Here is a 14,081-nt window from a genome sequence, read left to right on the forward strand (position 1 = left end):
TAATTATGGAATCACCGGCCTCTGAGGATGTTCATTCAGTTGTTTAATTTTGTAGAAAAAAAAGCAGATCACAGACATGACACAAAACTAAAGTCATTTCAAATGGCAACTTTCGGCTTTAAGAAACACTATAAGAAATCAGGAAAAAAAATTGTGGCAGTCAGTCACTTTTTTAGACCAAGCAGAGGGAAAAAATATGGACTCACTCAATTCTGAGGAATAAATTATGGAATCACCCTGTAAGTTTTCATCCCCAAAACTAACACCTGCATCAAATCAGATCTGCTCGTTAGTCTGCATCTAAAAAGGAGTGATCACACCTTGGAGAGCTGTTGCACCAAGTGGACTGACATGAATCATGGCTCCAACATGAGAGATTTCAATTGAAACAAAGGAGAGGATTATCAAACTCTTAAAAGAGGGTAAATCATCATGCAATGTTGCAAAAGATGTTGGTTGTTCACAGTCAGCTGTGTCTAAACTCTGGACCAAATACAAACAACATGGGAAGGTTGTTAAAGGCAAACATACTGGTAGACCAAGGAAGACATCAAAGCGTCAAGACAGATAATTTAAAGCAATATGTCTCAAAAATTGAAAATGCACAACAAAACAAATGAGGAACGAATGGGAGGAAACTGGAGTCAACGTCTGTGACCGAACTGTAAGAAACCCCCTAAAGGAAATGGGATTTACATACAGAAAAGCTAAACCAAAGCCATCATTAACACCTAAACAGAAAAAAAAACAAGGTTACAATGGGCTAAGGAAAAGCAATCGTGGACTGTTTATGACTGGATGAAAGTCATATTCAGTGATGAATTTCAAATCTGCATTAGACATGGTGATGATGCTGGAACTTTTGTTTGGTGCCGTTCCAATGAGATTTATAAAGATGACTGCCTGAAGAGAACATGTAAATTTCCACAGTCATTGATGATATGGGGCTGCATGTCAGGTAAAGGCACTGGGGAGATGGCTGTCATATCATCAATAAATGCACAAGTTTACATTGATATTTTGGACACTTTTCTTATCCCATCAATTGAAAGGATGTTTGGGGATGATGAAATCATTTTTCAAGATGATAATGCATCTTGCCATAGAGAAAAAAACTGTGAAAACATTCCTTGCAAAAACACACATAGGGTCAATGTCATGGCCTGCAAATAGTCCGGATCTTAATCCAACTGAAAATCTTTGGTGGAAGTTGAAGAAAATGGTCCATGACAAGGCTCCAACCTGCAAAGCTGATCTGGCAACAGCAATCAGTTTGTCACTCATTAAGTCCATGCCTCAGAGACTGCAAGCTGTTATAAAAGCCAGAGGTGGTGCAACAAGATGCTAGTGATGTGTTGGAGCGTTCTTTTGTTTTTCATGATTCCATAATTTTTTCCTCAGAATTGAGTGAGTCCATATTTTTTTCCCCTCTGCTTGGTCTAAAAAAGTAACCGTTACTGACTGCCACAATTTTTTTTTCCTGATTTCTTAGTGTTTCTTAAAGCCAGAAAGTTGCCATTTGAAATGACTTTAGTTTTGTGTCATGTCTGTGATCTGCTTTTTTTCTACAAAATTAAACAACTGAATGAACATCCTCTGAGGCCGGTGATTCCATAATTTCTGCCAGGGATTGTAATAACAGTACTTTAAAATCCGATCTTGCAGCAACTGGAAGCCAGTGCAGGGATGCCAAAACGGGCGTAATGTGGTCAAACTTTCTGCTTTGTGTCAAAAGTCTGGCAGCAGCATTTTGAACCAGTGAAGAACCCTAATCCTGGACTACAGTAAACCAGAAAATAGAACATTGCAGTAGTCCAATCTAGAAGAGACAAATGCATGAATAAAGTCTCAGCATCAGCCATAGACAGGATGGGACGAATCTTCCCTATATTTCATAAATGGAAGAAAGCAGTCCTCGTAATGTCTCTAATGTGGAGGTCAAAGGACAACATAGGATCAAAAATTACTCCAAGGTTCCTCACTTTATCCGTATGATGTATAACACATGAACCTAAGCTAGCTAATTGCTAAATGATCAAATTGATGCTGATACCTCGCTGGACCAAGAACCACAAGTTCAGTCTTATCATAATTTAAAAGTAGGAAGTTACTAGACATCCAAATTCTTACTGATGCAAGGCAATCTTCCAAAGATTTTATGTGAATGAGATTACCAGCAGTTATTGGCATGTACAATTGAGTGTCATCAGCATAGCAATGAAAGGGAATCCCAAAGTGCCGCAGTATATTCCCAAGGGGTGCTACATAAAGGGAAAAAAGCAGGGGGCCTAAATGTAATGTATTTACAATTATATTATGTACTTGCAATCAGTCACCACACTCACACTTTTAATATCAAGATAACTTACCGCCCCCTGCTGGAATGGTGTGAGTCCAGAAAGTAGTTAGCAACATGCACGCACATGCACACACAGATGCTGCAAGCAGGTGGTTTTAATTTGACAAAGACAGTGGATGAAGACATTAAAACCAATAAACAGTTTGCTCATGATACCAACATGAAACTTAAGTCACTGGTGGTAATAAGAACATTACACTTATCTAAACTGAATAAACCAAATGTGCTACAAAAACACAATGAATCAATAACATTAACAACACTTAAACGAACATAAACCACCACAACAACATTTAAAACCTCAAAGCCCCAATTCCCATTGTGCATTGCAGCACAGCATCCATTGTTTATTGGTTAGCTAAAATGGCTAATTTCTCAAAACATATGCAGAAAGTTTGTTCTAGTCTGAGTTTGCACAGATAGTAAATATATAAATCTGGTACAGGGTTCATCTCAGTACATACATACTGAGATACAGGCAGGGGAACCAAAGGCTGAAAACAACTGATGTGTGATGCTCTTACAAAGTTAGCAGCATCCATAATACCATCTTCAACAGGATGAGTGCAGTCCAGCGTGAACTTCAGCACCTGTTTCCTCTTCTTTCCACCTTTGCCAATGTTCTGTTTCTTCTGCAACACAAAATGACATTTCGAAGGAAACCTTTGAGTCAGGCTGACTGAGGTACCAGTGCAAAAGTCAAGACCAGTATGTTACCACAGCAACCAATGCTATTAACACCATGGTACCCTTTAACAAAACGTGCAGTGCTGCAGAGCCAGGTGGCCTCTGGAAACATTACCATATGTAATGTTTACAAGTCACACCCGTCATAAGATTCCTCTTGAAGCCAGTCTGAGTGGAGCCAATCCCAACAGCAATCAAAAGCTCAGGTCAGGGAGTATACCCTGACGCAGCATTTTTATACCATTTTTGACTTTTGTTTGTACACATATTTTTTGCACAAAGCTTACATATTGTTTTATAAACGAGGCCGCAGGAACACAAAAACTCAGATCTCCCAATTACGGCTGTCTAGCAAACTCGTGACTCCATGAGCTCTTCCCAGGTAATCTCTGGATCTCAAACGCAGAGGACATGAACATGAATGAGCTAACGGAATCTCTTCACAAGTTTAATACTCTCCTCCCCCGCCTCACACAGTCTCACTATTTTTCTACTTCAAGCTAATTTGGAGCTTTTTGATAACACAACGTCTTTCACCTGTAAAATAAACCATAAATTTCTGAATGTATCATAGCTACACGCACATGAGGACCTCTGGATTAATATTAAAGGATTTTGATGGAGTTTTTTTTCCCTTTCAGCAGACAGAGATGTGTTCAGCTGTGATCTGCTGCACTCTGAGCTGGCGTATCAGAGTTTCACAACCTCACAGAACACTGAAACCATTGACTGGTGATCTCTGCTGTTCACGGTTGATTTGATATAAAGATAACAAGAAACATTTATTTCTTTAACTGTTTGTTTAAAATGGTAAAATAAAGCAAAACTATGACCCAATAAGCTTGAACTACAATGGAACATTTTCAGCAAAGACTGAAATACTGTGCAGACCAGCTTGCTGGGATTTTCAACCGGTCCGTGGTTGAAGACATTCAGCACATTATCATTGTGGGGACCTGTGTGGAAAGGGTCAAGAACTTCCATTTCCCGGGAGTCCACATAGAGGTGAAACTGACCTGGGAAAGGAAAGTCACACATTTGGTAAAGAAGGCACAGCAAATCAAATCAACTTTATTTATATAGCGCCAAATCACAACAAACAGCTGCCCCAAGGCGCTCCACACTGCAAGGCAAGGCCATACAATAATTACGGAAAAACCCAACGGTCAAAACGACCCCCTGTGAGCAAGCACTTGGTGACAGTGGGAAGGAAAAACTCCCTTTTAACAGGAAGAAACCTCCAGCAGAACCAGGCTCAGGGAGGGGCAGTCTTCTGCTGGGACTGGTTGGGGCTGAGGGAAAAAACCAGGAAAAAGACATGCTGTGGAGGGGAGCAGAGATCAATCACTAATGATTAAATGCAGAGTGGTGCATACAGAGCAAAAACAGAAAAACACTCAGTGCATCATGGGAACCCCCCAGCAGTCTAAGTCTATAGCAGCATAACTAAGGGATGGTTCAGGGTCACCTGATCCAGCCCTAACTATAAGCTTTAGCAAAAAGGAAAGTTTTAAGCCTAATCTTAAAAGTAGAGAGGGTGTCTGTCTCCCTGATCAGAATTGGGAGCTGGTTCCACAGGAGAAGAGCCTGAAAGCTGAAGGCTCTGCCTCCCATTCTACTCTTACAAACCCTAGGAACTACAAGTAAGCCTGCAGTCTGAGAGCGAAGCGCTCTATTGGGGTGATATGGTACTATGAGGTCCCTAAGATAAGATGGGACCTGATTATTCAAAACCTTATAAGTAAGAAGAAGAATTTTAAATTCTATTCTAGAATTAACAGAAAGAGAGGCCAATATGGGTGAAATATGCTCTCTCCTTCTAGTCCCCGTCAGCACTCTAGCTGCAGCATTTTGAATTAACTGAAGGCTTTTCTGGGAACTTTTAGGACAACCTGATAATAATGAATTACAATAGTCCAGCCTAGAGGAAATAAATGCATGAATTAGTTTTTCAGCATCACTCTGAGACAAGACCTTTCTAATTTAGCTAACTGATCATCTGCAGAGGAATAGTCTATTTGAAGAGTTTCAGTCAGGTTTTAGAATTCATCATAGTACAGAAACAGCATTAGTGAAGGTTACAAATGATCATCTTATGGCCTCAGACAGCGGACTCATCTCTGTGCTTGTTCTGTTAGACCTCAGTGCTGCTTTTGATACTGTTGACCATAAAATTTTATTACAGAGATTAGAGCATGCCATAGGTATTAAAGGCACTGCGCTGCGGTGGTTTGAATCATATTTATCTAATAGATTAATTATGGAGTTCCACAAGGTTCTGTGCTAGGACCAATTTTATTCACTTTATACATGCTTCCCTTAGGCAGTATTATTAGACGGCATTGCTTAAATTTTCATTGTTACACAGATGATACCCAGCTTTATCTATCCATGAAGCCAGAGGACACACATCAATTAGCTAAACTGCAGGATTGTCTTACAGACATAAAGACATGGATGACCTCTAATTTCCTGCTTTTAAACACAGATAAAACTGAAGTTACTGTACTTGGCCCCACAAATCTTAGAAACATGGTGTCTAACCAGATCCTTACTCTGGATGGCATTACCCTGACCTCTAGTAATACTGTGAGAAATCTTGGAGTCATTTTTGATCAGGATATGTCATTCAACGCGCATATTAAACAAATATGTAGGACTGCTTTTTTGCATTTATGCAATATCTCTAAAATTAGAAAGGTCTTGTCTCAGAGTGATGCTGAAAAACTAATTCATGCATTTATTTCCTCTAGGCTGGACTATTGTAATTCATTATTATCAGGTTGTCCTAAAAGTTCCCTGAAAAGCCTTCAGTTAATTCAAAATGCTGCAGCTAGAGTACTAACGGGGACTAGAAGGAGAGAGCATATCTCACCCATATTGGCCTCTCTTCATTGGCTTCCTGTTAATTCTAGAATAGAATTTAAAATTCTTCTTCTTACTTATAAGGTTTTGAATAATCAGGTCCCATCTTATCTTAGGGACCTCATAGTACCATATCACCCCAATAGAGCGCTTCGCTCTCAGACTGCAGGCTTACTTGTAGTTCCTAGGGTTTGTAAGAGTAGAATGGGAGGCAGAGCCTTCAGCTTTCAGGCTCCTCTCCTGTGGAACCAGCTCCCAATTCAGATCAGGGAGACAGACACCCTCTCTACTTTTAAGATTAGGCTTAAAACTTTCCTTTTTGCTAAAGCTTATAGTTAGGGCTGGATCAGGTGACCCTGAACCATCCCTTAGTTATGCTGCTATAGACTTAGACTGCTGGGGGGTTCCCATGATGCACTGAGTGTTTCCTTTCTCTTTTTGCTCTGTATGCACCACTCTGCATTTAATCATTAGTGATTGATCTCTGCTCCCCTCCACAGCATGTCTTTTTCCTGGTTCTCTCCCTCAGCCCCAACCAGTCCCAGCAGAAGACTGCCCCTCCTTGAGCCTGGTTCTGCTGGAGGTTTCTTCCTGTTAAAAGGGAGTTTTTCCTTCCCACTGTCGCCAAGTGCTTGCTCACAGGGGGTCGTTTTGACCGTTGGGGTTTTTACGTAATTATTGTATGGCCTTGCCTTACAATATAAAGCGCCTTGGGGCAACTGTTTGTTGTGATTTGGTGCTATATAAATAAAATTGATTGATTGATTAATTTTAGAGATATTGCGCAAATGCAAAAAAGCAGTCCTACATATTTGTTTAATATGCGCATTGAATGACATATCCTGATCAAAAATGACTCCAAGATTTCTCACAGTATTACTAGAGGTCAGGGTAATGCCATCCAGAGTAAGGATCTGGTTACAGCAAACACTCCACTTTCTGCAAATCCTCAGAAAAAAACAAACCAGAGATTGTTCATCTTTTTACCGCTCTACCATGGAGAGCATCCTCACATACTGCCTCTGTACGTGGTTTACCAGCTGCACGGGGCAAACAGGAAAGAGCTCCAGAGGGTTACCAAAATGTCAGCGAAGATCATTGGTAAGGTTGCAACCAATCCGATACCAACGCAATTCAAGTATCGGAAAATACTGATCCAACCTGCGACATTTTCTGATAGTGGAGGAGAGAGAGAGAGAACACTTCATTTTTAATTTTACGCCTTCTTGATATCTTTATCATGACTAGCAGAGACATAGAGGAACAAGTTTTAATAAAACCTGTTTTATTAAACAAGTTTCACTGAAATCCATAGGGGGCGCACCGAGATATGGCCAAATGAAAACACTTTCTTAACATAAAGAGCCCCTCCTATGCAAAAGCGCCCTAACTAAGCCACCGCCATTTATGCAAATTTGGAAAGAACTTGTCCCAGTGTATCCAAATATGCATAAATGAGCAAGGCTCATTTTGGGCTACAATTGGCAGGGTCCCACATGTAGCCCAAAATGCCAAAAGTTGTGACTTGAAGTGCCACCTACAGGCGGCGCCCTCAGTTAGCCTTGAAAAATATAAGGCTAAATAGGAGAACTCCATCCATACATTCATATCCCATAAGAATGAGGCTTACTGAGGGCGCACAAAGATATTCAGAGGTCAAAATCCACATTTTGACTATGTTTGTTTTGGCCCCTTTAACCCCTACCCTAAAAAGAGCCGTAATTTTCTGCCCGAAGGGATCTTTGGATAAAAAAACAAAAAACAAAACAAAAAAACAATTTTTGTCCATTTGGACGATACATCTTCCCCTAAAAAAACTTCAGTGGCCCACTGAAACATGATATATCACTCCCTTCTATGAACCAGTTACAGACTATGGCTCTTAAGTCTATAAAAAAACAAAAGTACTTAATTCTTTCACCAAAACATCAAATCTAGGCTTTCATCTTAGATACACCTTCTGGCAAATTGTAGCTGAACTTTCAGGTCTCCTTTTTAAGAAAATCCTCATATAAAATCAACAATGATAATATTAAAGCAAACAGAGCTCTAGTATCAGTATCAGCAGATATCCAAATTCAGGTATCGGGATAGAATTGGAAGTGAACAATTGTGGATCAGTGCATCCCCCTACCCACACTGAGGGACATTCATGGCTCTTACTGTGTCAGGAAAGGCAACACCATCCTAAAGGACTCATCCCACCCTGTCCACTCTGTTTGAGCGACTGCCATCAGATGGTACAGGGCCATTAAAGCAAGTACAAATAAATTGACAGTTTCTACCCACCTGCTGTTAGAGCTTTGAATACCAATGGAACAAATAGCCAAGTCACATGCACACTTGAAATGAGTGCAATGGGTTGCTGCAGACTTTACACAAAGCGCCCCCATGTGGCCATTTCTGGTCGATGAAAACATCAAAATCAAATCAAATCAATTTTATTTATATAGCGCCAAATCACAACAAACAGTTACCCCAAGGTGCTTTATATTGTAAGGCAAGGCCATACAATAATTACAGAAAAACCCCAACAGTCAAAATGACCCCCTGTGAGCAAGCACTTGGCGACAGTGGGAAGGAAAAACTCCCTTTTAATAGGAAGAAACCTCCAGCAGTACCAGGCTCAGGGAGGGGCAGTCTTCTGCTGGGACTGGTTGGGGATGAGGGAGAGAACCAGGAAAAAGACATGCTGTGGAAGAGAGCAGAGATCAATCACTAATGATTAAATGCAGAGTGGTGCATACAGAGTAAAAAGAGAAAGAAACACTCAGTGCATCATGGGAACCCCCCAGCAGTCTAAGTCTATAGCAGCATAACTAAGGGACGGTTCAGGGTCACCTGATCCAGCCCTAACTATAAGCTTTAGCAAAAAGGAAAGTTTTAAGCCTAATCTTAAAAGTAGAGAGGGTGTCTGTCTCCCTGATCTGAATTGGGAGCTGGTTCCACAGGAGAGGAGCCTGAAAGCTGAAGGCTCTGCCTCCCATTCTACTCTTACAAACCCTAGGAACTACAAGTAAGCCTGCAGTCTGAGAGCGAAGCGCTCTAGATAAGATGGGACCTGATTATTCAAAACCTTATAAGTAAGAAGAAGAATTTTAAATTCTATTCTAGAATTAACAGGAAGCCAATGAAGAGAGGCCAATATGGGTGAAATATGCTCTCTCCTTCTAGTCCCCGTCAGTACTCTAGCTGCAGCATTTTGAATTAACTGAAGGCTTTTCAGGGAACCTTTTTACAAATATTTACATCATTATATGATAAAAATTGTCCAATTAAACAAGACTACAGAAAACAAAAAATCCAAGCTCGACCATGGATGACGAAAGGGTTACGAAATGCATGTAATAAGAAAAATACACTGTATAGAGAATTCATAAAACTAAAGACTAAAGAGGCAGAAAATAGATTATTATACGGGTATGTAGGAAGGAATATTATAGTAACATATTATATAATAACAAAAAATATTAAAGGAATATGGGATATATTAAATAGCATTATCAAAAATGGTAATAAAAAACAGAGTTACCCTCAGTATTTCATTGATAATAATGTCAAGAAGGAAAATAAGGATGAGGTAGTCAACGGTTTTAATAATTTTTTTGTAAATATTGGACCAAGCTTGGCAGAAAAAATTCCCGATTCCCAACCTGAGGATTGGGATAATCTCATAGAAAGAAATCCCTGTTCAATGTTCCTCACAGCAGTGGATGGAAAAGAAATTATAGACATTGTGAATAATTGTAAATATAAAACATCTACCGATTTAAATGAAATTGATATGGTGGTGGTAAAACAGGTCATTGAATGGATTGTAGAACCATTAACATACATCTGTAACTTATCATTTCAAACCGGTAAATTTCCCAATCAAATTAAAATAGCTAAGGTTGTGCCACTGTATAAGACTGGGGATAGACACCACTTCACAAATTATAGACCTGTTTCTTTGCTTCCACAATTTTCCAAATTATTAGAAAAGTTATTCAATAATAGATTAGACAAATTCATAAATAAACATAAATTACTTACTGATAGTCAATATGGATTCAGAGCACATAGTTCAACATCACTTGCATTAATAGAATCAGTTGAGGAGATTACAAACGCCATAGACCACAAATTACATTCAGTTGGAATATTTATAGACCTTAAAAAGGCTTTTGATACAATTAATCATGACATATTAATCAATAAACTTGAACAGTATGGGATTAGGGGGTTGGTGTTGCACTGGGTGAGAAGCTACTTAAGTAACAGAAAACAGTTTGTGAAGTTGGGGGAATATACATCATCATGCTTGGACAATGCTTGTGGCGTCCCACAGGGGTCAGTATTGGGTCCAAAACTGTTTCTAATTTATATAAATGATATTGTCAATGTTTCCAAAATATTAAAATTAGTATTATTTGCAGATGACACAAGCATTTTTTGTTCAGGGGGGGATTTGCAGGAGTTACTGAGGAGGATCAGTATAGAAATGGGAAAATTGAAAATATGGTTTGACAGAAACAAATTATCATTAAACTTAAGTAAAACAAAATACATGTTATTTGGCTATTGTAATACAGACATACAGGTTCAGTTACAAGTCGAGGGGGTAGATATTGAAAGGGTACATGAAAATAAGTTTCTGGGGGTGATAATAGATGATAAGATAAACTGGAAGACTCATATAAAACATATACAAAGTAAACTGTCAAGAAGCATTTCAGTTCTAAACAAAGCAAAACATATTCTGGACCACAACTCACTCCGCATTCTTTACTGCTCACTGGTTTTACCATATTTACAGTACTGTGCAGAGGTATGGGGTAATACTTATAAAGGTACAACACAATCACTATCAGTAATGCAGAAAAGAGCTATAAGAATTATTCATAATACTGGCTATAGAGATCATACAAATCCACTATTTTTACAATCCAAATTCTTAAAATTCACAGACTTGGTTCATTTTCAAACAGTACAAATCGTGTATAAAGCAATAAACAATTTACTTCCAGCAAATATTAAAAATATGTTTTTTAACAGATCAGGGGATTACAGTCTGAGGGGGAAATTTAATTTAAAGCATCAGTGGGCACGAACAACATTAAAAGGTTTCTGTATTTCTGTCTGTGGGGTGAGGATGTGGAACAGATCGGGAGTGGGGCTCAAGCAATGTCCAAGCATGAACCAGTTCAAACAGCGGTACAAAAATATGTTTTTTTCTAGGTATAGGGAGGAGGAAGGGTAATGAGGGTTAGGGTGTTTTTGTTTTTTGCTTCGGCTTGTAAATATATAGTATTTTGTATGTAAGTAGGTATGTGTAGGTGCATATTTATGTTTGTGTATATATATATATATATATATATTGATATCGGTTTAGGTGTGTAGGAATCTATGTGTATATGTGGCAAAGGGTATTACTGGTTGTGGGGAAGAAGGGGTAGGGATAAATAAGCTGATGCTTCACCCTACCCCTTTTCGGACATGTTGGGTACACAGTAGGAACTTTTTTGTTGTTGTCTTTACTGATCTATCTTGTAATTGTTGTTGTATCAAATGTTCGAAATAAACAGTTTTCATTCATTCAAAACTTTTAGGACAACCTGATAATAATGAATTACAATAGTCACAATTACAATAATCATCAAGCGCAATACAAATACATGTAATTTGGTCATTTTTCAAAGGGATCAGACTCGTCAACGAAGTCAATTTAATGTCCAATGGTTCATTTCAGGTCCACTTGGTGTATAAATCTAATCATTTCAGGCAGTGAGAGCCGTCAGCTGGCAAGTTATGGCCTAGTCACACGCCACTTAACGAAGGGCAAGGAAGCCCAAACGAAACAAGAAATCTGGACTTTTGTTGGCATCGTTTAATCTTTGCCCAGCTTTGTTCCTGCAGCTGGTGCTTCTTCAGCATTTTTGTACTGTTGAAAAATTTTAACAAAGGGCAACGAAAACCTCAGTTCGCCTGTGTTTTGTTTTGCTGTTCTTGACATTTTTTAATTGTTTTAGTTTTTGTAATGTTATTTAGTTTGACTTCTTTCGACAGCTGAATGTTTTCACACAGTGCAGAAGCTGGTTTGAGAGCGCTGAGGCTGCTGCTGCGTTCATGTACTGTCGGAAATTAGAGGGCAAATTCAACCTGTTTGTATGGATTTTTTTTTTTATCTGGTTGGGGGATCAGCTTCAATGGGCTCAGGCACCTTATACAGGGCAGAATTAATCTTTTGTGTGTATATAAATATTTTGCACAAGCAACTGTTGAATTTGAAACAAAAAAGTTGTGTAATTTCCGACAGTACTTGAACGCAGTGGCAGCAGCAGCTCCTGTGTGCGCTTATTTTTTAATAAATATAACAATATCAGTGTAGGAATGACAATCCAGCCCTTATGTACATGTGGCAACAGGTAGATAATTCAAAGAATTATATAAAGAGCTGTTTTGGAAAACAGAATTCACGCGAGTCTGCATGTGAGTCAATGCGCATTCACACGCACTGATCAATTTACTGCTCTCATATATTCAATCATCTTTACACATTTATTCCCCTTTAGCCAGTTTTCTGTTATAAATCAATACATATGGCTTAGAACATAATACAGTGATACAACAGTGACCACAGTGCACCAGTTTGGGTTTTTTTTTTAGTTGGAGCAAGATGGAGCGTGCAGCATGTCGTCAGACAGTGAGGATTCTGATGGAGATGATCCTGCTTTTGTTCTGGACGAGGAACCAGAGCAGGTGGGTCCACCGACGTGTGCACAGATCTCCACAGCTTCTGTTTGCAGTTTCTCCAGGACTCAAGGTGCTACGAGCTCTGTTCCAGCGCAGAGTCCTGCAGACACACACTGCTCCAGCTGTGGCTCCAGGTGTGTTTCGTTTAAAGCGTCGAGATCAACTTTAGCTTTGTTTAGTTCCTCTTTCGTCCCTTTTGCTCTCTTGCATCGCAGGCTGTTTGGTGATAAAGCTCGTTCGTCCACCTTTTCTCAACAAATAGTGACTTTTTTAAAACTTTTTCCTTCGTTCAGGAATCGTCACGTGCCGTGTGACTGGGCCATTAGAGACCAAACAAAACCATCTGATTTCAATAGACAATGCAGCCCGAGCTTGTTTTCATCAGGCGGCCAGTTGAAGTATGGATTCTTGCTTTCGGATTCACAGAGCTCTGTGGCAACCCATATTTGTTTATGTGCAATATCCACTGCCACTAAAATATCCAATACTTTTCTCTTTTACTATTTTATTTATACTTATCTTTTTTTATTGCTAAAACATACTTACAGATGTTTTTGTGGTCTGGACAAACCTTTTTCATTCTGTTAATTTTTATGTTTATTTTCTTTTCTTCCATAGACCTTTCAAGTCTGTGTGCGGTTTACTCAGGTTTATATCTGCACCTCACCTTTCGCTGTACCTGTTACAATAACAATAGAGAATCTCTAATGCGCTATGCTAATTAGCCACAGCTGGCTAGTTCACAGGCACAGTTTCCCCCAAAACCCTCTCATCAAACACACAAAAAAATCCTTAAACAGCGGGTTCAAACATCGTCGTTCGTATTTTCCTGTCGTATGAGAGGTTTGTCGAAATAACAACGGAATTGCAGCAGTTTGAATGGATTTACAAACAGACGAACATACTTACAAGAGGCGCCATGGCGGAAAAGCTCACGGAAAGAACGAGAATGCGTTGCGCATGCGTCACGGTACAGGCTAACAAATCAAACGCCGAGTTATCGATTGAATCCGAGAATCAGGGCTGCATCTTTCCAAGATCAAGTCTTCAGAAGGAGATCGGAGGGTTTTAGTTACATCTTTACTGCACAAATCCAAAACAGAAGAGACAGATGCTGGGAGACCTAAACCATAATAAATTACATATTTATATAAAACACACAAAAACTAATTCAAAACACTAACCTATGTTAAAACAGCGATTCTTATTGCTATATTTGTATGAATATAAAACTTGCTATAGATCAAAATATTTAAAATAAAATTGGTTGTTATAAGCAGTACCATAACTGACAAATCCAAATCTTAACATTTTCAAAAGTCTATACTGACTGTCAATAAACTAACACAAATGAACCCAAATTCACAAATCCAAAATAAATTAAAGCATTTTCCTTTGCTCAGCTGGGACTAGATCTGCTTGGGGGGTCGGCTGT

The 14,081-nt window shown here is 39.1% G+C and overlaps 1 protein-coding gene across 1 annotated transcript in view; it reads right to left on the bottom strand.

Moving 5' to 3' along the window:
• The window catches only part of LOC117513130 (60S ribosomal protein L22-like), a 20,521-nt gene extending 6,879 nt beyond the window's left edge, over positions 1 to 13,642 (bottom strand). Inside the window, exons 1-3 of the mRNA XM_034173465.1 lie at positions 13,556 to 13,642; positions 2,777 to 2,991; positions 2,054 to 2,057 (exon numbers count right to left, since the gene is read on the bottom strand). Of these exons, the coding sequence (XP_034029356.1) occupies positions 2,054 to 2,057; positions 2,777 to 2,991; positions 13,556 to 13,567 (231 nt within the window). The 5' untranslated portion in view covers positions 13,568 to 13,642. The remainder of the gene's footprint in view (positions 1 to 2,053; positions 2,058 to 2,776; positions 2,992 to 13,555) is intronic.
• Positions 13,643 to 14,081: the final 439 nt, after the last annotated feature.

Source organism: Thalassophryne amazonica, chromosome 6 (genome assembly GCF_902500255.1).
Source record: "Thalassophryne amazonica chromosome 6, fThaAma1.1, whole genome shotgun sequence".
Classification (NCBI taxonomy): Eukaryota; Metazoa; Chordata; class Actinopteri; order Batrachoidiformes; family Batrachoididae; genus Thalassophryne; species Thalassophryne amazonica.